We start from the raw sequence: 23,207 nt of genomic DNA, 5'->3' as shown, positions 1-23,207 counted from the left end.
GTGACACAGTGTATACAAGTAATATGGGGATTGTCAGATTTGTTGCATTCGCCATAATTTTCACAATTACTGTTTTCCTTAGATTTGACTTTTTTTTTTTTATTATAATGGAGAATGATGGTGATAACTGAATAAGACTAAATGCTACCACATATGCTACCGAACGTTATGTTTATTAGAACGGAAGCGAGGTGCTTTTTTTTGACGTTTTGAGTAAGCGGACTGAAAAAAATATCACTTAGTTTCACTTCCGTGTTGCGCTAGGTTTAGATCGGAAGCATGCGGGATCTTTCAAAATATGCGTGTGGTGGTTGTTTTAAGCAAAGTTACGGACCAACGGAATCAATAACATTGTGTTAGACTATGAAGACATCTGGATACAAATAAAATGTGTGTTAAGAAATTTACGAATTATTGCGACTTTATGGGTGAATCTATTGCATTATTTTCAAATGAAACCGGTTATCCTCTCGGTATTTATAGCTAGCTTGACTAGTTGCTGCCTCTGTGCTGCATCGACCTTGGTGGCAATTTGCTACAAGCTATAAGCATGGCGGGGAATGCGTGGAGGTCAGCGGTAAGTACGGGAAATCTCCAATTGTTTGATGATTGCTCTATCATATGCGCAACCTTTAACCCCCGATTACATATTAGCGTCGGTCATTTTGTTATCATACTCTCAAATTCTTCGGAAAAGACGGTAACCATCTAGCCACTTTGTTTCTTTGTCAGGCACGCCCTTGCTGTAGGTTACTATAGCAACCCAAATCACCTTTAAAATTATTAAACTTGCGTAATCTCCACATTTTTTTTCCTTCTTTTTTAAAATGCCAACAGCGAAAGATGAAGGTGACAGCTAATTGTTCGAATTACTTCCGCATCGTGGCTACAACTGTCCATGTAATGTTCCTCACCTACAGATTGTTAACCTACTCAGAAAATGGAGTTTATCGATCAGTGGCAAGGATAAAATCAAGGCAAAGGAAGTAAGTTAATCTTAGTTATGTATTAAGCAATGTATTACTTGTTTGAAAGAGAAAGCGACCTAGTAGCTTCCCATATATTAGGGGTTGTGTAGTTTGTTGGGCCATGTTCTCCTGATTCCAAAAATATTTATGCTAGTTTGGGTTAACAGTCATTTTCGAGCTTTTGGTACACCCTATTGACACAATCGTTGTCTTAAAATATTTGTCAGGCAGGAATCTTCCTTTGTTGTTTTTGTGCAATAAGTCTATAGCATATGATTTTATACCAAGCACACTATACTTACTTACTATCTGGTATTTTAGGTATTGTCTTTGACACACAGTGGTATTGGAGTATTTATATACTTTACCAAACACCTCATGTATGTTTTGGTTGACAGGTGCAGCATGTGGTAGGACACTTGAGGAAAGAGACCAGGACATTCTCCCGTGGGGTATGTCACTCCCCTGGAGGATGACAGTATTTGTATGGATGGAATTTGTAGAAGTGTCCTTATAAGACACTTGACCTTCGACCTGCCTTTCAGATGCAAACTGTTACTTTGATCCCCGGCGATGGAATTGGACCCGAGATCTCCACTGCTGTCGTGAAGATATTTGAAGCAGCTCAGGTTTAGTACTGAAGAATGACTTGATGAAACACTTCTATTACTCCTAAAATTATTCCTATATATTATGTGTTTCATTACAGGCACCCATTCAGTGGGAGGAGAGGAATGTTACAGCCATTAAAGGTCCTGGGGGGAAGTGGGTGATTCCCCCAGATGCCAAAGAATCGATGCACAGGAACAAAATGGGTCTGAAGGGTAAGATAACATTGATTGTTATTACCTTCCCATTGCTGATCACAATATATGGGCCACCTGTATAATCTGACAAAATCCAATTAATGGTAAGGCGCAATTTACACTGCATGGTAATGGAATCAGGCCTCTTTCATATGTGGATGAAAATGTCAGATACATGTAATGTGTGCCACTATGATTCCATATATTACCATTACCCCCGGAAAAAAGCGAACGACAGACGACGGAAGGGTACCCACGCTGCAGTCGGATGATGAATAACAGATGCTCAATTTGTAGTAAAATGTCCACCTCTGTTGTTAAATTCTGTGCTCTGTCCATGTAAATGTAGCCAGCTTGTGTCACTTGAAAGGTACTACATGTACAAAGACATACGGTAAATAGGATATAGCCATAAATTTGGAATTAGGCTCTTGGACCTGCAGTGTAAATCCAGCCATTAATAATTACATGTTCCTTATGAGTGTCTCTCATATTTTCACAATAGTACACAATAATTCTGTGCAAGTATTAGAGCATTATAGTTTTTGTGAAGGCCTAATGTATTTGGATTTGTATCTAATATTGTTGTATTTCATTATATTACTCAGCTTTCTGACCCATCAGGGTTATCACCTAGTCTAAAAGCAGTAAATGTCCAGTTACAGAAATATTATAACCCGAAGCTACTGGCATAATAAAACATGAAACACCAGCGATGATTGTGCCTCCAAAAAATAATGGTGAATGACTTCTTCGTCTGCAGGTCCTTTGAAGACACCAATTGCTGCAGGGCATCCCTCTATGAATCTTCTCCTGAGGAAAACCTTTGACCTCTACTCCAACGTGCGCCCTTGTGTTTCCATCGAGGGCTACAAGACGCCATACACGGACGTGAACCTCGTCACCATCAGAGAGAACACAGAGGGGGAATACAGTGGGATTGAGCATGTGGTAAATACATTGAACAAAGTTATTTTAATGTTTGTTCTATTGACACTCTATGTATTCGTACTCTGAATTAAAGAGACACATGTGTATTAAAGACACTTGAAGCTGTAAGTAATAGTTCAGATTTGACTTCATTGTGATTAGCGAGTGTGGGCGTATTTGCAGATTGTCGATGGAGTCGTGCAGAGTATTAAACTCATTACAGAGCAAGCCAGCCAACGCATTGCAGAGTATGCATTTGAATATGCAAGAAACAATAAGAGGACCAGTGTTACTGCTGTTCATAAGGCTAACATTATGTAAGTCACATTCGATATAATTGATTACATATTTCATTTGCAAACCTCACTGTATCGTTAATCAACTTGTTGTCCACTGTTATGATATCAGGCGCATGTCGGATGGGCTCTTCCTCCGAAAATGCAGAGAGGCCGCTGAAAGGAACAAAGATATTAAATTTACTGAGATGTACTTGGATACTGTATGCCTCAATGTAAGGTTCACAAACCTTTTTTTTTTTTTTTTTTTTTTTTCAATAGTTGTCTTTTATTTTTCTAATCCATCAATTCTATTCTTTGTATTCAATTTACAGATGGTGCAGGATCCTACACAGTTTGATATTCTGGTGATGCCAAATTTGTATGGTGACATCCTGAGGTAAGAAGATACCGGTACATGGTTTTCAATGTGTCGCTGTAAACTACATATATGCCATATTCACACTGCATCTTAATTCCGATATTTTGCCCATATACAGCACGTATCAGTTTTTTTTTTTTTTCATGGAGTGTGAACAGTGCAATTCGGATTTTTCTTATTTTATTTTTGATATATATATTTTTTTCAAACCTGACCTGGGCCTCTTTTGTTTGTGGATATGTATGAGATGCGTCTGCAGTATGAATGCTCATCTGCACACATCCGACCTATACGTCATCAAAAGCTCAAAATGCGCTCCAGGTCTTACTCTTTATTTAAACCAAGCATATATGATTTTGCAATGTAGAAGAAAGTCGGAGTACCCGGAGAAACCCCTAGCATGCAAACTAGAGACAAGAGGGCGGAAAGAAGTCAATCCAAATTTTTTCTTTACAATATTATGTTCTATGTAGCCCCACTAGTCTACGGCATTCTGATGAATACTAAGTTAGTGGAATATGAGTTGTGCAGTAAAATCCACCCGCTTTTGTCCATCTCAGGGGGCAGCCATTTTGTCACTTCAGTTGACTGAAAATGACATCACAGTTGCTCAGGGCTGAGGTCACAACCAATCATGGCTGAACTTCAGAAAACAGGTGAGCCGTGATTGATCGTTACCTGAGCCCCGAGCACCTGTGATGTCATTTTGAGTGGACAGAAGGTGACTGACTGACAATTACAATACACTTCGTCATGAAAAATAACCGACAGACGAAAGACGGACGGGTACCCTTGTCGCAGTCGGACCAGCAAGATTGAGTAAAATGCCCACCTCTGAAAATCTGATTGGCATATGCAATTAATTGCTTTTGTATTTTTTTATTTTTATTTGTTTTATTGTAAACAGACTTTGTGGACATGTTGACAATTACAGTACATATGTATGTGTTACTGCTTACCCACAGTGATCTTTGTGCTGGACTTATTGGAGGACTCGGAGTGACCCCCAGTGGAAACATCGGCGCCCATGGTGTTGCCATTTTTGAGTCTGTAAGTTCTCTCACATTCTCTGAACACGTTTTTAAAGGCAATTTAAATGGTAATGATATTTTTATTTTATTTTTTTCAGGTTCATGGAACTGCCCCAGACATAGCAGGAAAGGACTTGGCCAACCCCACCGCTTTGCTACTCAGTGCGGTCATGATGCTGCGCCACATGGGCCTGCACGACCACGCAGAGAGGATCGAGACCGCCTGTTTCGACACCATTCGGGACAAAAAGGTGAACGTCGTCCTTTTGCGCAGGTCTGACATCATGTCCACATATAAAGCGCCTTTGTTGTCTTTTTTCTAGGTCCTCACCGGAGACCTCGGAGGAAAGTCAAAGTGCTCCGAATTCACAGAGGCAATATGTCAACGAGTGCGAGATCTCTAATAGTACTAATTTAGCATGTGCCTCTTTTTTTTTTTTTTTTTTTTTTTTTTTGCTCACATTTGAAACCAAAACAATTAAAACTGTTAAAACTTCAAAGTTAGTTACTTTGTATTCAGTATGCCTATTTAAGAGGAGTATGAAGGGGACTACTGTATTATTATGATGATATCGGTGTGTGTATAACTGCTATAGTTTACAAACTATACTTGAATCAAAATAATGAGTTATTATTGTTGATGTGAAAATAAATCATACATTTAGATTATTATATAATCTTGACCAGGACAGGAAATATGGAAAGGTTGATTTTATGCATTATTTTCCCACTTGCAGCTTTGTGTCAGATATTGCGAACGTACTATATTACATCACGAATGCTAACATGACATCAGAAATGTCTGACTTTATTGTTTGAGTAGATCAAATGTGTTTGTGACCTATGCCTGCCTCTTCAAGCTGCTAAGGTGACTTGTACTGGCTGTGTACAACATGCAACATTGTACATCAAGTTTATGTCCACAAGAATAAACAGTTATTGTCATGACTTCATAGGGACTTTTGATGTGGATGATTCAATGATTAAAATAGGGACTTCAACTGACAAACATTTCCGTGCATAGTTTCCACTTTCCTAAAAAAGAAATCTACTCCATTGTGAGCTCAGATGATATTTTAGATGGCAATGTGAATGAGCAATTAGAGGTCATAATATACTGTTCTGTTGCTTTCATTTGGCAAAATTAGACCAAATTTCAATTTTCCATACACATCACGTGACTTGTGTGGTAGAAGTCAAGTTTGATTAACATTTGTACATTTTAAGCATAAAATCCTATTCAACTTTTTCAGCTGATGTTTTTAAGTCATCACTACAGCTACACTTAGGTGAATTCACATATTTGTCCCTTTATTGAGATCATATGTTTTGCTTCCTTAGAGGACTTTCAAAAACTGTTACATACTTTGTTTCCCATTCAAATTTGGGCTGACTCGAGTCGTGCATTTGCATTGTTGCAAGGTTTGATTTGTCTTGCCATGTTCCATCCTTATTAACCTTTAAGTTATTTTATTTGTTCATCCAGCAGCTTTCCTTATCTTTATTGTAGCAGGTCGTTTGTAATTTCAAATATTTTAACATGTCATTTCATGCTCAATGTTGCTGCATTTAAAACTGCATTTAAGAACAGCAAATGTAAATGGATATGTCTGCAGTGACAAAAGTAGGCCTACTCATTCTGTACTTAAGTAAAAGTATTGACACTAAAGAGTAAAAGTAGAGGTACTGATCCAACTCCTCTACTTAAGTAAAATAAAAAAAATCTATATAATCTTTGAAATGTATTTGAGTACAGAATAATGTTTTTATAGTCAAATATAGCCATGTTGATAACTTGGCAAAATGAAATAATTATCTTCACAGTCTCTCTCTCTTACTATATTACATTGTACTTGTACTGAGAAGAAGAAGATGTCACATTTTTTTGTAAATACGAGTGAGTTAGCATCCATACATCATCCTCTATGTTGTCTCTGTCCTTTTTTAACTGTTAAGTGTCCAAGATAACAGTCAATCAATCCATTCATCAGTTTATCAATCAAGACCGGCGCTCTCTATTCATAGCTAACTTTGCCGTTTGCAAGTGTAGTAAGTAAAAGTGAAAACTAAGTTATCATAAAAATAAATACAGTACTCCAGTGCTGAAAACTGAGTACAGTAACGAAATGTACTTCGTTACTTCACACCACTGATGCTATATTCCCTATGGTCGTCAACCATTCAACAAAACATTCACTTTATAGTTAGTCGAACATTTTAAAATGTTCTTAGAAGACAGTGTGAGTGTTAAGTGTTGTTTGTCGTATTTGTATCCCAATTCTACATCCATTGCTTACTGCTTAGTTCCTTCCGAGCTTCCGTACTCGCAAGCATCCGGCCCATCTAGCTCGATCTCTAGTCTCCAGAAAGTTCCACGCTGAAGAGCAGCTATAAGGACCAGCCATCTTCCTAGAAACCGGCTTCACTCCACACAGACGCCACAGTAACCTAGGAGAGGACAATAAGGCCACAAGTAAGTAGACCACGCGATGTTAAACGCTATTTAGCTATTTTGTGAAGTGATAAAATCGCATTTTCGGGGTTAGCGCAGTATTAAACACGAGAAGGGCTAACGCACGTGATAATCGATAAGTACCAGCATGCTTTTAGAGGTTATATGCGTGCGCCGAACTCCACTCTATTTTTTTTATTCTTATGTTATAACGGCACGGCGTGTCGTTATAAATATGATATGTGTGACTTTTTTTCTTCTCTCACCCCTTTTATTAAACGCTTTGTGTTTTCCAAGCCGGTTGGTTGCTAGCGTCAACGGTGTTGACTCACGTTAGCATGGCGACCACTTACAACCAGGACAGTTTTGTAAAAAAGCTCAATTTGTTGCTGACTTTTTTTGTCCTTTTTTTATTTGTTTTCGTTGTTTGTTTGTTGTATGTTTTTTGAAGGCTGTCATCATGGTTCGCGAAACTGGCTACTACGATCTCCTTGGCGTGGGACCTAAAGCGTCTGCGGACGAAATAAAGAAAGCCTACAGAAAACTGGCTTTAAAATATCACCCGGACAAGAACCCCAACGAGGGAGAGAAGGTGAGCTGAGGCTAAATATAGACTTTTTGATTTTTCTCTGTGGCCGTCTACGGCCTGTTGGAATGCCCCCTTCTAATTTTACACCCTATGGAATGATCTGGTAGCTCCTCTTTCTAGTTACTGTAGACTGACTTGTTAGCTCTATGGTACAGTTTGAAATTCCACATGATGTAATGACAAGAGGTTACGCAATTCAAGAGAAGTTGTGAAGGATGAAGCCATGACGGAGCTAATGGGCCCCCTTCAAATGTTGAATAGCCCATATTAAAAGTTTTAAACATTGGTTTGCAAATGTGTCAAGTACCACTTGAAAAAATACATTGCTCTCCAAAATGGCATATCCTTTATTTCTTACTATATTATTTTGACAAGAGGAAGAACAGTCACTCTGCAATACAGCGTTTAAAGCAGAAGTCAACCCAAACATATTTTTTTCAAGAATATGTTCCCAGCAGGCCCACTAGTTGAAACACGGCATTCTGATGAATTTGGGGTTTGTGGAATATAAGTTAAGCAGCAAGATGCTCTTGTTTTTAGCCATCTCTGGGGGCGGCCATTTTGTCTTCTGTCGACTGAAAATGACATCACAACTGCTCACAACGACCAATCATGGCTGACTTGTTTTCTGAATCTGAGTCGTGATTGGTCGTTACCTGAGCCCTGAGCAGTTGTGATGTCATTTTAAGTCGATAGAAGTGACAAAATGGCCGCCCTGTGAGATGGCTAAAAAACGGGTGGATTTTGCTGCTTAACTCATATTCCACAAACGCAATATTAATCAGAATGCTGTGTTTCAACATGTGGGCCTGCTTGAAACAAATTTTTGAAAAAAAAATGTTTTGGTTGATTTCCGCTTCAAACAAGGATTAAATAACAATGTATTAAATGAAATACTTCCCTAAATAAATGTTTTTGTCATAATATTTGACTGCTTGACAACTTTGCACGGATGCGTTTTTATTTTTTGTGGCTCAAACTTCAAAGACACGTAAATTGAAGTCACCTCTTAGAACGGCGGCACACATCCGACAGCCATCAAACAAACACTTGCTCGCACGCGCTTAGACATACGACGGCAGCCAAAACTTCACACAAATGACAACACAGGTGCACGGTGAGTGTTTTTTTTTTGTTTGAACCATGCAAGGTGAAAAGGATCGAGCATGTTAGAAAGCTGAAAACTAGCGTGGATGAAATCGCGTGCAGAAGCCTTAGCTTAGCGTTCAATGACTCCCCCGTCCCCTCCGCTGTCAATAAAGTAATGACAACTTAAACCGCAGCCTTTACGATTGCAAAATTGCACTCTCAAATCGTGATTAAATTGCAAATGCAATTAACCGTTCAGCCCTAAGTGGGGCTACATTCAAATCTTGCTAGCAGTTAGACAACTGCACAGTCCCCTTTTAACATTTAGACGTTGTTATAGTGATGATATGTGATGTTCTTTTTTTTGTCCTCAGTTCAAGCTTATATCGCAAGCATATGACGTGCTTTCGGATCCAAAAAAGAGGGATCTGTACGACCAAGGCGGGGAACAAGCAATTAAAGAAGGCGGCATGGGCGGAGGGTCATCCCCAATGGACATTTTCAACATGTTCTTTGGAGGCGGAGGAAGGATGCAGAGAGAGAGGAGAGGTAAGTAAGAGCTTAGAGAGAGCTTAAAAATAAACTGACCTCCAAATGTAAACTCAAACTGACGACTTTTTAGGGAAGAACATTGTCCACCAGTTGAGTGTTACGCTGGAGGACATGTACAATGGCTCTACAAGGAAGCTAGCACTCCAGAAGAACGTTATATGTGAAAAATGTGAAGGTATGCATTCCCTTTGGTGTGTGTTATTCTGTTTTTGTCTGACTTTAATAATTCCCACATGTATTTTGTGTGTGTTCAGGTTACGGTGGTAAGAAAGGTGCCTTGGAGAAATGCTCCAGCTGTAAAGGAAGAGGAATGCAGATCAAGGTGCAACAGATAGGGCCAGGCATGATTCAGCAGATTCAGAGCATCTGTGGAGATTGTCACGGGCAGGGTGAGTCGTTTAGCTCAAAGGACCGCTGCAAGAACTGCAATGGGCAAAAAGTGGAACGCAAGAAGAAAATTCTTGAAGTCCACATTGACAAAGGTAATATACACCACAGTGCATTTGAGCAAGTAGTCTTTCCTCTTCTGTGATATGTCGAGGAATATTGGTAGCATGCATTCAGTGGGACATAAACTTAAGTGGATGATTTTTTTTTAATTTTTTTTTTTTTGACTCGAGGTATGAGAGACGGTCAGAAAATAACGTTTCACGGCGAAGGCGACCAGGAGCCTGACCTGGAGCCCGGCGACGTCATCATCGTGTTGGACCAAAAGGAGCACAGCCTTTTCAAACGAAGCGACGATAACCTCACCATGACCATGAGCATCAAACTGGTGGAGGCTCTGTGTGGCTTCAAGAAGGCCATCAGCACTCTGGATGACAGAACGCTCCTCATCAGCTCGCTTCCAGGTAAACCAGTGCTATGCACGCACACCGCAAGTCTGACAGGCACCTTCTTTCGCTGCCATTAAGGTCTTTTGTTTGCCCGATTGAAGGTGAAGTTATAAAGAACAACGACACGAAGGTGATACAGAACGAAGGCATGCCCCTTTACCGGAGCCCTTGCGAAAAGGGACAACTCTTCATACAGTTTCAGGTAAGACCCTTAATTACAACGCTGCCTTGACTTGACAGTTGAATTCATTCTCTGACTAAACTAAATGTACTCAAATCAGTTGTCCTGATTAAAATGAACTGAAATGCAGTTGGGTTTTTTGGGGGGGATTTTTGTAAATAAAGCTAGAACTGTATTATATAAGAACGAAATAAACTGGTTTTAAAAAGCCTAATCAAGCCGAAGGTCCGACACACTGTGGCATTTGTTGTTTTCCCTTTACGCGGTGCAGTTCAGTGACTGACATCAAGAGCTAGCGCGTCTGCTTCTTGCGAGTGTCTTGTTCAGTAAATTGCTTGAAAGTGCACCAGTGACTGTGGCTCTCCTTTGCCTGCATGTGAGAACAGTACAGGACCTTAATTGCTCAGTCTCCCCCCCCCACACACACACAATTCCTTCAGATACAAGTGACCCAATTTAAGTTCTAAGTTCTTTGTGATAGAAGCTATTGTTAGGATATTTTTTTTAGGTTGGCTTCAAGCTCTTTATTGCCACTCCCAGTTCAAATTTACTGTCAAACTAAACAAAGATAATTGTTGTATTTAAACCAACCACACAACTTAACCCTCCGCTAGTTTAAATGCTAACGCACAATTCAAAACTCCACATATGGATAACAAATAGCAGAGTCTCTGTGTTAGCACTCAAGGGTATATATTCTTTATCCTCTGAAAAAAAACAACTAGTATTACTGCAGATAGCCATGTTAGTTTCAGGTCTTCCTTTTTTGTCTGCATGACTGTATTATACTGTATGAAATTTAAACTTTTGTTTGGCAGTGTATGAGTTAAGTTTGATATTATGTAGTGTTATTTAGCTTATTAAAAACAAATTAAAACGTTTTTTGCCTTTCTTTTATATTACTTGAGCGACGGTGTATCTGAAGCTCGCTTGCAAACCAAAGCAAAAAAATTGACTAAGCAACACAACGGGTTGTCAGTCAAACCTACGGTGTAATAATGATCATACTCAATTGTACAGGTGGAGTTTCCAGAAAAACACTGGCTCCCGGAGCATCTCATGTTCCAGCTGGAAAGGCTGCTCCCGCCCAGGGAGGACGTGTTGATCGCCGACGACACGGAGGAGGTGGAGCTCTGCGAGGTGGACGAGCGGTCACAGCAGCGGAACTACGGCGGAGAAGCTTACGATGAAGACGAGGAGGGTCCCAGAGGTGGGGTGCAGTGTCAGACACAGTAGTCTGCCACTCAGTGGACAGTGCACAACCTGGGCGAGGATGCTTTTGTCATTGTTTCAACTGGTGGTGATGGAGCTCCCAGCCCTAGTTTTAGTTTGTTTCACGAACCACTGAGATGGAAACATAACTTGACAGACAAGTGGCACAGTTCAGTTCAGAAAAAAGCTGATCTGGCTTTTTTGTTTCACCAGATCATTCCACAAGTGCTGACACATGACAATGAATCTGGCCAATAGAAAATGCCATGTTTTATCAGATGTTTGTCCCCCCCCCCACTCAAAATAGCTTCTAGGCACCAAGCAAGTACCCTATCTTTTGTTAAACAATAAATCTATAACTTTATACGTAGGCTAAAAAGCAAAGTGTGGAGTCTGTTGCCGAAATGCACACTTGCAGTTATTGAAGGGGGTGATCGTTGTCAACAGCCTTTCAAATGTTTACACTCTTGCCTTAACTTATGCCCGTGTAGCTACGAGGGGCAGGACAATCGCGCATATTAGTAGTAAAGTCTGCGGCGCCTAAAAATAACAGGTCACAGAGCTCCGTCGCAGCTACTTGATGATGTCTGCGAGGAAGGGTTTCTGAAATGGATTAGTTTGCAATTTCTCATTTCGCTGAGCGGCTGACCTAAAATACATCATTCATGTTACAGTACTTATGGGCCTATGTTGTGAGCGAGCATTAATCCTGTCAACCAATCGTCGGTTAGCATTAGGTCTACCACTGCACTCGGTAGTCAAAGGTGAATTTCTCAGATTCAAGACAGAATTGAAAATGTACTGAACTGTACCACTTGGGGAAAACATTACTTTTATTTAACATTCTTCAGATAAGATTATGCAAGGTTTGTGTTTTGTCATAAAAAAAGATGTACCTGTTGCTGGTCTTTTCTATATGTTAACAAATTCCAAGACAGATGTATTGATAAGAGGTTTAAAGGACTAGTTTGTATGCTTTCTGTGAAGGTCATTTCAGTCATAGCAAAAAAAAAGTTTTATCAATAAAAGTCCCAGTGTGCTTCAGTTGTTTCTACCTTTTATTGACTTGTAAATTCATTGTATTCAAGGCATAATTGATAACAAGCTTATAAAATCACAAACATGATTTTGTCCTCTGCATAGTGACATCTCAGCCGGGGATTTAACAATGCACATCTTAGGGGTAATGTTCCTTTTTAATGCTGCTTCCTCCTGAAAGAACAACCTGTAAAGTAGAAGACAATTTCAGGTTAAGCCTCAGACACAGATGTTATTTTATAACATTAATAACTACATGCAGGAGTAATACCTTCTGTGAGTCTGGCCTTTCCTCCTTTAGGCTGACACAACACTGTGGAGCATCCCACACACAGAACCACCGTCTGTGCATGACTGAACACAGTAGTGATCTTGTAGCAGCCTGCAAAAGATCACACATTAATACATTTCTTACTTATTAGTGAAATGTCACTTGAGCTGTACTTACCTGGACACTTCACATCCATAAAATAGGAGTTTGGACTCTGAACAAGTCTTTTCTTTTTGTGTTGTCGTCTCTCGTGTTCAATGGAAGGCTGAAGGAGGTCTTTAGCCAACTAAATGATACAACAGGTTATATAATATCTAACGTAGTAACTGTAAAAATAACATTATAGAGCAGCACATAGTGGCAGGAATCAAGATACTTGGCATGAAAATATCGCAAATGAAGATGATGTGATTTTGTAAATGCAACAACAGTACAGAATGCTCATTTAGCAAAATCTGGCAAAAGGCAAATTTCTAGTTTAGCACATACTAAAATATGTGTTTTCCAAGTAAAACAAGACAATGGATGTCATTGGAAGGCTCTACCTCAAGACCTGGACACATTGCTATCAAGTTAAACGAGAACACAGCACTGTTGCTGTTGGGACAAATTAGGGATGCAACTCCATTGCTGTAGACAAATTAGGGATGCAACTCCATTGCTGTACTTTATTAGTCAATCAATCTCTTATTTTTTAGAAATGTTTGATTGTGGGCAAAAAAAAGGACAACAGAAATCTGACAATATTTACAAGTCGAAATTTCAAGAACTTGGACAATTTTAAATTTGACAAGGTCTCTATAAACAATAAATCTATGCATTATCTGAGCCACTTTAACCACACGAGGGTCGCGAGCATGCTGGAGCCTATCCCAGCTGTCTTTGGGCAGTAGGCGGGGTACACCCTGAACTGGTTGCCAGCCAATAGCAGGGCACACAGAGACAAACAAACATTCACCCTCACAATCGCACTTAAGAGTGTCCAATCAAACTAAACTACCATGCATGTTTTTGGGATGTGGGAGGAAACCGGAGTAGCCGGAGAAAACCCACGCAGGCACGAGGAGAACATGCAAACTCCACACAGGAAGGCCGGGGCCGGATTCAAACCCACGACCTCTGCACTGTGAGGCGGACGTGCTAGCCAGTCGATCACCGTGCCGACTCTAAACAATAAATTAAATAAATTCGAGTCAAGAAATAATTACATGAAAAATGTATCAAAATAAATCAATTAATCTTTACGATCAAGCAAGCTAATTTACTTAATGTTTATTGACAATTTAAAAAGTACATCACAAATACTAAATTGAATAATTTGGTTTTAAAACGGCACAAAGATGTCTATAAGATTGAAAATAAAATAACTACTTTAATCCAAACAAACTCAAACTGTTCTTTATTTAACTGGACCCAACGCAGCTGTTTAGTTCGTTTCGCTTGCTGTTCCGTAAACAGGAACGATACGAAAATCCAAATCCATGTTCCCAAAGGTCTGTACACCCTTGTAAATAAACTCAGTAGTACGTGAAGCTTTATACAAGACGCGAATAACAGTTTAATCAATATTAAACCCAAATAGTCGCAATTCAATTAACGCCCAGAACGTTAATTTAGCTATTTTTAACGGTCAACCTGAGCAATGGTCGTGAAGAACAAAAAACAAACCGACAGACTAATCACTGGAAAACACGACTAGCGCCCTACACACTGCCGACTTTCCAGCAAGTAGACGACCCCCGCGCCTCGCCAAGCTAAAGCAGGGCTAGCCATAGACACTAGTACACAGCACACCATGTGCTTGCTCCCACTTCGCACACCACCTCGATGTTATTCAAGACGACTCGCATCATTCACTTCCTGTGTGACAACTGCTTTATTACCCGCATGTACGTGTAACGTTGCATTGAAGAAATATAAACAAAAAGCTAGGGCACGTTCAAATTTGTTAACTTACAGGCATCTCGCCGCGCTGGTGTTGTCTACGTGGGCTTCTTCTTCTTGGTGGTGGTGGTGGTGGACACCAACTGGGAGCAACTGGGATTATCACTCAGCTGTTATTTTGATATCTATAAAATTCTTATAACCCAGCAGGTAATAGATAATACAAGTAAATTAACATTTAAAATGTTTTAATTAATTTATAATACACGTGATTGCTAGAGTAAGTTTATTTCATATCTAAAAATGATTAAAGTGGTATGGAAGCCAAGCATATGATTGTTATTTTATAGATAGTATTTATAAAAATGTTAAAATACAAAGCAAACAACGCGTGTGTTTAGCGGAAAACTCGAAACAGTAGCGGGTTGGAAGCAAAAACTACATGGACCAGAATGCAAGTCGTGGCACTACGTCACTTCTCTCCGCACTGGCCCGCCGCCAGACCGCCTGAGACAGACAGCTGAGGACCCAAAAAACGGGGGATCCCGGCCCAGCATTCCCATTTATTGACCCAAATCTTGTCGTGTTTGCTTCGCGCAATGGCGAAGACGTACGATTACCTCTTTAAGCTGTTGCTCATCGGCGACAGCGGCGTGGGCAAGACGTGTCTGCTCTTTCGATTCAGCGAAGACTCTTTTAACACCACCTTCATATCCACCATAGGTGAGTAAACCGCAGAAGCCTGTCAGTAAAAAATAATACACGGGCGCATCTGTAATAACACAACATACGTTGTGTCAAGTGTGTCTGTTTTGGTCTGTATTCAGCTGCGTATTTCTATTGACAAGGGCAGATATGGATTGTATGGGATGAAGACAGTAGGTGTGAGATACATTGTGATGAGCTCAGGATCTATCTATCTATCTATCTATCTATCTAGCTATCTAGCTATCTAGCTATCTATCTATCTATCTGTTCTGTCTATCTGTCTTGTCTGTCTGTCTGTCTAAGAATTAATTTACTGAAATGTTTTGCTCACCTAACTATGCCAACGGCGTGTAGTGACAGGCAGAGCAAATGAATGCTCTTCCACTAGATGTCAGAAGCTCCTATTAACCTGTGTATGCACCTGTTCCCATTCATACAATAGAATAATAGCTTTGTGTTAACTAAACAGCCTCAGATTCAACATGGATCGAGTAAATGTGCGAGTGAAGTGAGACATCATTATTTCAGTATGTTTACTTTTTGAGAATTTTTGCCTGACCCATAATGGGATTTTTATACTATACTGTACATGAATGCAAATTATACAATACAATACAATGCAATTGTATTTATATAGCGCATTTCATAACAGCTACAGCTGGAACAAAGCACTTTACATAACAATAATAAAATAGCTGTACTATACACACAGTAATATAAGCAATACATTAAAACACAAATTACTATACAGTATACAGTAGACACCGGAAAACAGCAGAAAACTGTCAGTCTCACATCAGATCAAAAGCCATAGAATAGAAATGTCTTCAAACAGGTTTTAAAAAGAGAGGGGGCCCAATTGAATCCCATTTAAAAAGGAGCAACTGGTCAGGCCGTAACAATGGTAACATCAGCTATCACACAATGGCTTTGTTTTCCATGTACTTTTATGCTTGTGTCAGGTGTTCCTGTCTGGGAAAAAATAATGTCGATCCACTATTGCAGCCTTCTGATAAGTGTCTCTTTCATTTTACTGCAGGCATAGACTTCAAAATCAGAACGATAGAGCTGGACGGAAAGAGAGTCAAACTTCAAATTTGGTGATTGTAATCTGATTTTTATTTTGAAAAAAATTGGACGCAGATCTTTGAGTATTTGTCTTTATTGGATGCACTCAGGGACACTGCAGGCCAGGAGCGCTTTCGCACCATCACGACAGCTTACTACAGAGGAGCCATGGTAAGTCCTCACTCACTATGCTGGAATGTTGAGGAGCTGGACGAAGGAACAATGATTGGCCTTTGTCCTCCTCTCAGGGAATCATGCTGGTCTACGACATCTCCAACGAGAAGTCGTTTGAAAACATTAAAAACTGGATCAGGAATATTGAAGAGGTGAGCTGTGGATGATATGAAATGACTGTCTCACATTATTACGTGTCTGGGGGACATTAAAACAAAATAATATGTAAGAATAATACTGGTCAATAAATATTTACTATTGGTAAATATCTATGAATTCAACGAATATTACAGGACTCTTGATAGTTTAAAGAAAGTAGCTAATAAAGGAGCAGTCTGTATATACAGTTGCTATAAAAAGTCTACACACCCGTGTTCAAATGGCTGTTTATTGCGATTTAAAAAAAAAAAAAAAAATTACTCCATTACGTTCCACAATTATTGTGGCCGAATCTGTACAACTCATATCAAAATCTTCAATTAGAAATCATTTCGAGAGGGGAGCTAAAAATAAACGGCGTTAACTTGTGATTGCGCAAGTGTGCACACCCAAGGGATGGAACTGTGCTCAGGATTACCAGTAGCTAACTGTTTGATACCACTTTTTTCAGACCGATACTGATATTCACTTTTGAGTACCGATACCAAGTACTTATAATACATAAAATTTCAATTAACACTATGACAGATAATTATGAAGAACAACCTTTCTGTCTTTCATTCAGTTGTTTATTTTCACTTACCGTCTCAAAATGATTTATTTTTTCAATTGTGTTGTGCAGGTTAGAGGTCACATTAATGGTGGAGAAAGTTTTTGAAATTATTTATCGTGGTCTCATTTTTTTATCATATCACAAAAACCTGGCATTTGAACATGGGTGTGTTGACTTTTTTATACCCATGGTTGTTGTTCTTCAAGAGTGAGTCAACAGCATCTCCACTGCATCACAGCTTCTCCACTGCAGTTAATTTTGCCTTCAATTGCTTCAATGCGTGACTAATCAATCCATTCTACACAATCGACAGAATTCTTAATGATCAATTAACTTATTATGCCTATCCGTATTGTTACCTTTTGTCCATGGCAACACTCGCATTCTAATGCAGGGGTGGACGGATACGACACGTAACAATACTTTGATGTTGTTTACATGCTTTTTCAATATGTCAGCCATATTTAGCAAAAAAAAAAACACTGTTGCAAAAATGCTCCGTTTCAATGGCTTCTCAATTCCCAGCACGCCTCATCGGACGTTGAGAAGATGGTCTTGGGTAACAAATGTGACATGAGTGACAGACGGCAGGTGTCCAAAGACAGGGGTGAAAAAGTGAGTGTGTCCCGCTCCGCCAACAACAACTCATTAAATCGTCTCATTAGAGGAACTCAAAGTGCATTCAATATGCATAGTAATCAATCACTGCCATGTTGTTTTTCCTCTCTTTAGCTGGCTATTGATTATGGTGTCAAGTTCCTGGAAACTAGTGCAAAGACAAGTCTAAATGTAGAAGAGGTATGTACAATTGGACCCATCTACAGCTACGTGGCAACTTTTGTTAGCGGAGTCACCATTGAGACCCAATCGGTCAGCACTATCAATATCTGCAAACAGAAAGCTAGTATAGTAGGAATTAAGAGGATTGATGCTTGCTTTTTTCTTACCGTTCTAACCATGGACATACTCTTGTAAGTTTTATTAATTTTATGCTGTTTTTATAGTTTTCAAAGCTTTTAAGTATACAATGTTTAATTGTCTGATTGAATGTGTTCATTTCCTTCTTTATTGGAGAACTGGGTGAGCAAGAGTGACAACAGGTGCTAAGAAACTACGGTATTGTTTTTGTATGGTTACTGTACATCAGGAGGCATCAACATTTTTTAAGTTGAGCATTACTTCTTGGGTACTGATTATCGTGGAGGGGTACCAGTTTGATAAACACCGCTGAAATAATGTGTTCAAATTACTTTTAATAATGGTATTAGAGCCTAACCGATTTAATGGCCGGTTTTAGCTTTTAAAATAATTAAAAATCAGCAAAAAAAATAGACAATTATTAGTTGTTGTTTTTTTTACACATTATATTGCAACATAAGACTAAGATGATGTTCAAACATAATATAGGCAGCAAGTCTGCCAATTTTTGCTGATTTTAAGGGACCAAAAAAAAACTTATATTCCTTATAATTTTTAAAGAAATTAATCGGCTGTTTAATTTTCGGAATTGTATCCGGCCAAATACATCGTGTGTGCCCTTAAAACTCCTTAAAAACAACTGCTATAAACCGCAGATTTCCATGTTGGACAAGTTCCACAAAAAATCTCAACCAGATTCTCAATCCATGTGTGGGAAAATATCTAGTTTCCCTAATTCGGTCTGGAAATTATTTACCACAAATAATGTATTATTGTTCATCTATGCAAGCGACATAGTGACAGACAGAACAATGAAATGCTTGTCCTGTCCACTAGATGGCAACTTTTTCACTAGATGGTACAATTAACCTGTGTATCCGCTTTTTGTTTGGTGGTGAGCCGAGAGATATTTTTCCTAACGTAAAATGTGCCTTGGCTCAATAAAGGTCGGAAAACTGCTGTATATTCTTGAATATTTAACTTTTTTTTATTTCTTAATCAGGCGTTTTATACCATGGGCAGAGACATCCTGCACAACCTGAGCTCAAAGACAGTAAGCACTTACGTTTGACTTTTAGTCGACATCGATGTTTTTTCTTAATTTTTTTTTTTTTTTTTTAATAGATTGATAACACTGCTGGAGGATCCGGAAAAGCAGTCAAGATCACCGAGAAGAAATCGAAGAGGATCAAATTCCTCAAGTGTTCACTCATCTAGAGCGTGCCCGGCACTCTCGCCAGCGTGACTTTGCACTTTGAAGGGGCTCCTGCCTCCTCATTTCTGCAGGGCGACCTCGGCCCCAGCGTGAGCTGACGGGTTCCTACTCGAGGGCTCGTCTGACTTAAGACGCTTGACGTGGAACCGGGGCCTGAACCTGTGACGGTCGGCCACGGCTTGTTTGTAGCCGCCGCCTGCGAGGAGTCCGTTTTCTCTCTTGCCGTTACCTCGGTTATTCAACTCTTATCAAACCATAGTGTTCTTATACATGTACGATAACAAACGCCTCTCTTTCACTTTGTAGCACTACTTTTATACCTTGTGCCAATTTGACCACGAGGATGCTGTGCGACATGCATATCGAGTCCCAGCAATGATTGTATTTGTGTGTGTGTGTGTGTGTAAAATCACGTATATGGATCATTTTCATTTAATTTGATCGATAACGGTAAAGACATGGCAAAGAAAAAAAAAATAGAGCCGTTTTTTCCATGCCGCCTTCATCATGCTTAAAAACGTTTCAAATTGATATTTTAGGCATTCATAATAAGTCACTGTTGTCTCTACACGATACAAAACTAATGGTAAAGATATGCAAAAGTTTTGACACCCACAAATTCATACTGATATGTTTTAAGTAATAACCATTTATAATTTTGCTGTGTGCTATTGTGTGAATGCAAAATGGCTTGACAGATCCCTCTGGTGTATTGCAACAACATAATGAAGCTTAACAGTGGCATGGCCAGTCAAGACTGAATGACAAAGCTTGGATCATTTCAAAAATTAGAAATCTAAATAAACATGGAAAATGAGAAACATACCCAAAAAAATTGAAATTTTCAGAAAGCATTTGTTTGGGATACATGTCAGTGAAGACATTTTGGCATTCAAAGTGTGAAACAACTCACAACAATCCAATCAGTAAAGTTGATTTTCAAAATTAAGTAAATTCAGTGGCGTATGTCTTTACCGCTATTAATCAAATGACATGAAAATGACCCATATGAAGACCTGAAGGCATTAGAGTAGACATGTACAAACTCCACGTATATTTATTAATCACTGACAAACTTCCTCTGATGAGATGCAGTGAATCCATGTTGTAATGCCATTGTCAGTATTTGCATGAATGCTGTAGGAACATGAAGCACATTGTACACAACCGAAAGTGAAGAAGATATGAAATATATGAAAGTGATTGTTGAGTACATGTTGAAAGTTAACGTCACAGTGCAATATGTGTTAATATCCTGTAGGTGTTCTTCACATTAAATGAGGAAAGCTGTTAGAGCAGTGAGTGAATTGTTCAGCTGTTTTCAGACAGACAGAGACAGACAGAGCTTTTACACTCACATTTGGACAATGTAGTCTAAAACATGCACGATTTGGAGTGAGGGAGGAAGTGGAAGTAACTGTCGAAAATGAACATTTGAATTGTTCTTACTATACTGTTACATTTCCAACTTTTTTCCTCTTAATGTTACAACTTCACCGTAATATTTGGACTTTTTTGGTCGTGATGTTGACAACCTTTCTCGTAAGATCCTTACTCAGCCACACAATTTGTACATGACTCTCAGACAATTCCAACTTACTTCAAAACGTTTTCAACATTGTGACGTTTTCCTCGTATTTATTTTTGTAACATTGCCTTTTTTCCCTCTTAATATTACATCTTTATATTCGTTAAAGTACCTCTTTTTTTTTTTTTCTTGTAGCCTTAAAATATTTTTTTCCAGTAACTCCATTCCTCTTTGAGTCTTCCTATCATTGAAACAGGACATCAGAGTCAAATGGGCCAATTGACCACCTGTGCTTTGATTGAATGGAAATCCAGCATGAAGGTTGTTTCCCACCATGTATTTTTAGACATCATTTGTTTTTGTGTCATCCTCCATCTTGTCCGCTGCCCCTCCACACGCGTTCACAAGGTCCCTCTCGCTGCTGGACGCTCTCTTGCTAATCGCCGTGCCTCGTGCTTTGCGATCCTTGGCGTTCCAACTCCAAGACCTGTGCGAAAGCAGGAACTTATCCTCGGCGACGGTCAGATACTGAGCGCCGTCCGACATGTTTCTCTTCACCCTCGTCTTTATCTGCTCCTCTGTGAGCTCCGGCGGAGTTCCTTCGCCTCCGGCCGCAACCGGATGGAAGCCGTCGTTGGCTTTAAGCTCGGCCGCGGCAGCGGTGCTCTGGAACTGCTGGATGGTCCGTCTGACCGTTGACACTTTCGGCATGTGACCGACCGAGCTCGGGTGCAGAGTATACTCCAGATCGGCAGGCCACTGATTGGGAGTTTTGGCGGCCTGCTCCACGAAGGACGTGTAGTCTTGCGCGTGAAGCTCGTCATCGATCGCCTCGGCGGGACTGTAGACAATGCTGCTCATCGCCCGCTGCTTCGCGACGGGGGACGTTTGGCCCGGGCTCTCGGCGGGGACGTAGCGCAACGATTTGGTCCTTTTTGGGGAGGGGAAAGTCGTGGGAGGCAGTTGGGCTTTTTCGGCAGGTTCCTCGGGTTCATCGGGAGGGCTGATGATGATGGTGCTCATGCTCCTCCTCTTGGTCAGAGGACAGGTGGCCGGCTCTTCGGCCGGATAGTGTCTGAGCGATTTGGTCCGCTTGGGCGGGGAGGACGGTTTGAGTCTGTTCTTGTCCGCGATTCGATCCAGCAGCTGAGAGCTTCCCAGTACCTCCTTGCCGGTTAAGGTGTCGCCGCTCGATCCCGCAGACGCCTGCTTGGGTTCGCACGGTGATATGAGGATGTCCACGCAAGAGCCGGGCCTGGTTCTACTCAAGCTGCCAACTTCTAAGGTCTGAGCGCACTCCTTGACGTTCAGGGCGCACGTGCTGGAAGCTTGACTCTTTTGTCTTTCCAGGTTACCTTTTGCCGGTTCCTCTGCGTCCTTCTGCTTGGTGGCAAACTCCTCCATGTCCATGTGGAAGCGGTAGAGGCTGTAACCGTCAGCGCTGTTGATGCTGCCCTGGCGAACCAAAGATGAGGGATCGCACACTGACGAATTGCGGGAATGAGTCCTTGTCAGCTCCAGTTTGTCCACCCCCGCCAGCTTTTCCAAGGCGAGCGCCATTCGACCGTGGATCTCCTCCAGTTGGGCCAGGCGAAGATCCACCGTTTGCAGGGAGGCCTTCATGGTGTTCTCCCTCTCGTTGACCTCTTCCAAACGCATGGACATGTTCTCAACTCTTAAGAGAGAACGCCAGAGGGATTATGTGCGACTTGTGCAAACTAGGGTTGAACAATCAATCAAATTCAAATCAACGTCACAACATAATAGAATGCAATTTTCAAATCATAAAAGCTCTAATTTGGGGAGAAAAACAACCCTGCTCCGTTTTGTCGGTTGGTTGGCTTTATTATTTTCTTTTTCTTATTTACATGGTGTCTAGGTAAATTCAGTGCTTAAGAAGTGCAGTCCGAAAAATTGAAGGGATAACAGATTTGTTTGCATTATTGTGGTAATCTCATTCATGACTTAGGTTTGTACGCCACACTTGTTTGGTCGATTTTTGTAAAGTTGTCATAGTGAACGCTTATAAGACTGCAAGTCAGTGTTTGGTAAGCTAACTACTCAAATTGAAGTTGATTAAAATATTAATTATTGGTTCATTTGCCTTTATTTTAGTGTAAACGTAACCTATAAAACCAACACATTTATGTGGAATACATCTGATATTGTTTATTGTAATAATTGTAAAACAAAATCATTGTAAAGAGTTTAATGTATTGCTTGTGTTTGCTGAAAAATATATGGGAAAAGAACCCTGGAAAAAATAATAACATTAAATTTCAGTTGAAATTATTAAGGGAAAAAAAACACTGCAATTTATTTTTTAAACTAGTTCAGCCCTAGTGCAATCTACCAATCCGTAGTACAGTGATACCTTTCAAAAACAA

General features: G+C 40.0%; 5 protein-coding genes across 10 annotated transcripts in view; 3 read left to right on the top strand and 2 right to left on the bottom strand.

Moving 5' to 3' along the window:
- Positions 1 to 254: 254 nt before the first annotated feature.
- On the top strand, positions 255 to 5,345 carry idh3a (isocitrate dehydrogenase (NAD(+)) 3 catalytic subunit alpha). 2 transcript variants are annotated; one of them, XM_086027910.1, is made up of 12 exons: positions 255 to 577; positions 921 to 986; positions 1,367 to 1,420; positions 1,514 to 1,597; positions 1,678 to 1,792; positions 2,538 to 2,725; positions 2,888 to 3,021; positions 3,113 to 3,215; positions 3,315 to 3,379; positions 4,327 to 4,411; positions 4,491 to 4,643; positions 4,716 to 5,345. In XM_086027910.1, exons 1-12 carry the CDS (start codon positions 551 to 553, stop codon positions 4,794 to 4,796), a joined length of 1,155 nt encoding a protein of 384 aa, XP_085884036.1. In that variant the 5' UTR covers positions 255 to 550; the 3' UTR covers positions 4,797 to 5,345. The 2 variants fall into 2 exon arrangements, with proteins under 2 accessions (XP_085884036.1, XP_085884038.1); XM_086027912.1 differs by lacking the exon at positions 921 to 986 and having other exon boundaries at positions 258 to 577.
- Positions 5,346 to 6,697: 1,352 nt separating this feature from the next.
- Positions 6,698 to 12,347, top strand: dnaja (DnaJ heat shock protein family (Hsp40) member A). The gene is made up of 8 exons (XM_086028170.1): positions 6,698 to 6,865; positions 7,296 to 7,436; positions 8,897 to 9,071; positions 9,145 to 9,249; positions 9,329 to 9,556; positions 9,695 to 9,925; positions 10,012 to 10,112; positions 11,112 to 12,347. The coding sequence occupies exons 2-8, from the start codon at positions 7,305 to 7,307 to the stop codon at positions 11,325 to 11,327; spliced, it is 1,188 nt and encodes a 395-aa protein (XP_085884296.1). The 5' UTR covers positions 6,698 to 6,865; positions 7,296 to 7,304; the 3' UTR covers positions 11,328 to 12,347.
- Positions 12,344 to 14,713, bottom strand: rps27l (ribosomal protein S27 like). 2 transcript variants are annotated; one of them, XM_086028173.1, is made up of 4 exons: positions 14,570 to 14,713; positions 12,790 to 12,898; positions 12,613 to 12,723; positions 12,344 to 12,528 (listed from the first exon to the last, which is right to left on the bottom strand). In XM_086028173.1, exons 1-4 carry the CDS (start codon positions 14,573 to 14,575, stop codon positions 12,500 to 12,502), a joined length of 255 nt encoding a protein of 84 aa, XP_085884299.1. In that variant the 5' UTR covers positions 14,576 to 14,713; the 3' UTR covers positions 12,344 to 12,499. The 2 variants fall into 2 exon arrangements, with proteins under 2 accessions (XP_085884299.1, XP_085884298.1); XM_086028172.1 differs by lacking the exon at positions 14,570 to 14,713 and adding an exon at positions 14,496 to 14,555.
- LOC147148718 (ras-related protein Rab-8B) lies at positions 14,093 to 20,585 on the top strand. Its single transcript, XM_086028171.1, has 8 exons — positions 14,093 to 15,219; positions 16,244 to 16,304; positions 16,383 to 16,443; positions 16,521 to 16,598; positions 17,684 to 17,773; positions 17,891 to 17,956; positions 19,080 to 19,130; positions 19,202 to 20,585. Exons 1-8 carry the CDS (start codon positions 15,096 to 15,098, stop codon positions 19,292 to 19,294), a joined length of 624 nt encoding a protein of 207 aa, XP_085884297.1. The 5' UTR covers positions 14,093 to 15,095; the 3' UTR covers positions 19,295 to 20,585.
- The window catches only part of trpm1b (transient receptor potential cation channel, subfamily M, member 1b), a 29,877-nt gene continuing 27,003 nt past the window's right edge, over positions 20,334 to 23,207 (bottom strand). For all 4 annotated transcript variants that reach the window (XM_086028165.1, XM_086028168.1, XM_086028169.1 and 1 more), the window contains one exon: positions 20,334 to 22,495. In XM_086028165.1, the coding sequence (XP_085884291.1) occupies positions 21,163 to 22,495 (1,333 nt within the window). In that variant the 3' untranslated portion in view covers positions 20,334 to 21,162. The remainder of the gene's footprint in view (positions 22,496 to 23,207) is intronic.

The sequence above is a fragment of the Filicampus tigris genome, chromosome 4, assembly GCF_054856515.1.
Source record: "Filicampus tigris isolate MCC_2025a chromosome 4, RoL_Ftig_1.0, whole genome shotgun sequence".
Lineage (NCBI taxonomy): Eukaryota > Metazoa > Chordata > Actinopteri > Syngnathiformes > Syngnathidae > Filicampus > Filicampus tigris.
This window is presented reverse-complemented; position numbering and strand designations above follow the sequence as displayed.

Excerpts from the sequence above, each read along its gene's own strand:
- rps27l (XM_086028172.1), bottom strand. The coding sequence starts at position 14,519 with ATGCAACGTTACACGTACATGCGG. Across the intron at positions 12,899-14,495 it reads AACGTTACACGTACATGCGG|TTGGCTAAAGACCTCCTTCA; the intron begins GTAATAAAGCAG and ends TGTATCATTTAG. Across the intron at positions 12,529-12,612 it reads AAAGGCCAGACTCACAGAAG|GTTGTTCTTTCAGGAGGAAG; the intron begins GTATTACTCCTG and ends TCTACTTTACAG.
- dnaja (XM_086028170.1), top strand. The coding sequence starts at position 7,305 with ATGGTTCGCGAAACTGGCTACTACGATCTCCTTGGCGTGGGACCTAAA. Across the intron at positions 9,557-9,694 it reads TGAAGTCCACATTGACAAAG|GTATGAGAGACGGTCAGAAA; the intron begins GTAATATACACC and ends TTTTGACTCGAG. Across the intron at positions 10,113-11,111 it reads AACTCTTCATACAGTTTCAG|GTGGAGTTTCCAGAAAAACA; the intron begins GTAAGACCCTTA and ends TCAATTGTACAG.
- LOC147148718 (XM_086028171.1), top strand. The coding sequence starts at position 15,096 with ATGGCGAAGACGTACGATTACCTCTTTAAGCTGTTGCTCATCGGCGAC. Across the intron at positions 17,774-17,890 it reads CCAAAGACAGGGGTGAAAAA|CTGGCTATTGATTATGGTGT; the intron begins GTGAGTGTGTCC and ends TCCTCTCTTTAG. Across the intron at positions 19,131-19,201 it reads ACAACCTGAGCTCAAAGACA|ATTGATAACACTGCTGGAGG; the intron begins GTAAGCACTTAC and ends TTTTTTTAATAG.
- idh3a (XM_086027910.1), top strand. The coding sequence starts at position 551 with ATGGCGGGGAATGCGTGGAGGTCAGCG. Across the intron at positions 578-920 it reads GGAATGCGTGGAGGTCAGCG|ATTGTTAACCTACTCAGAAA; the intron begins GTAAGTACGGGA and ends CCTCACCTACAG. Across the intron at positions 4,644-4,715 it reads ACACCATTCGGGACAAAAAG|GTCCTCACCGGAGACCTCGG; the intron begins GTGAACGTCGTC and ends TCTTTTTTCTAG.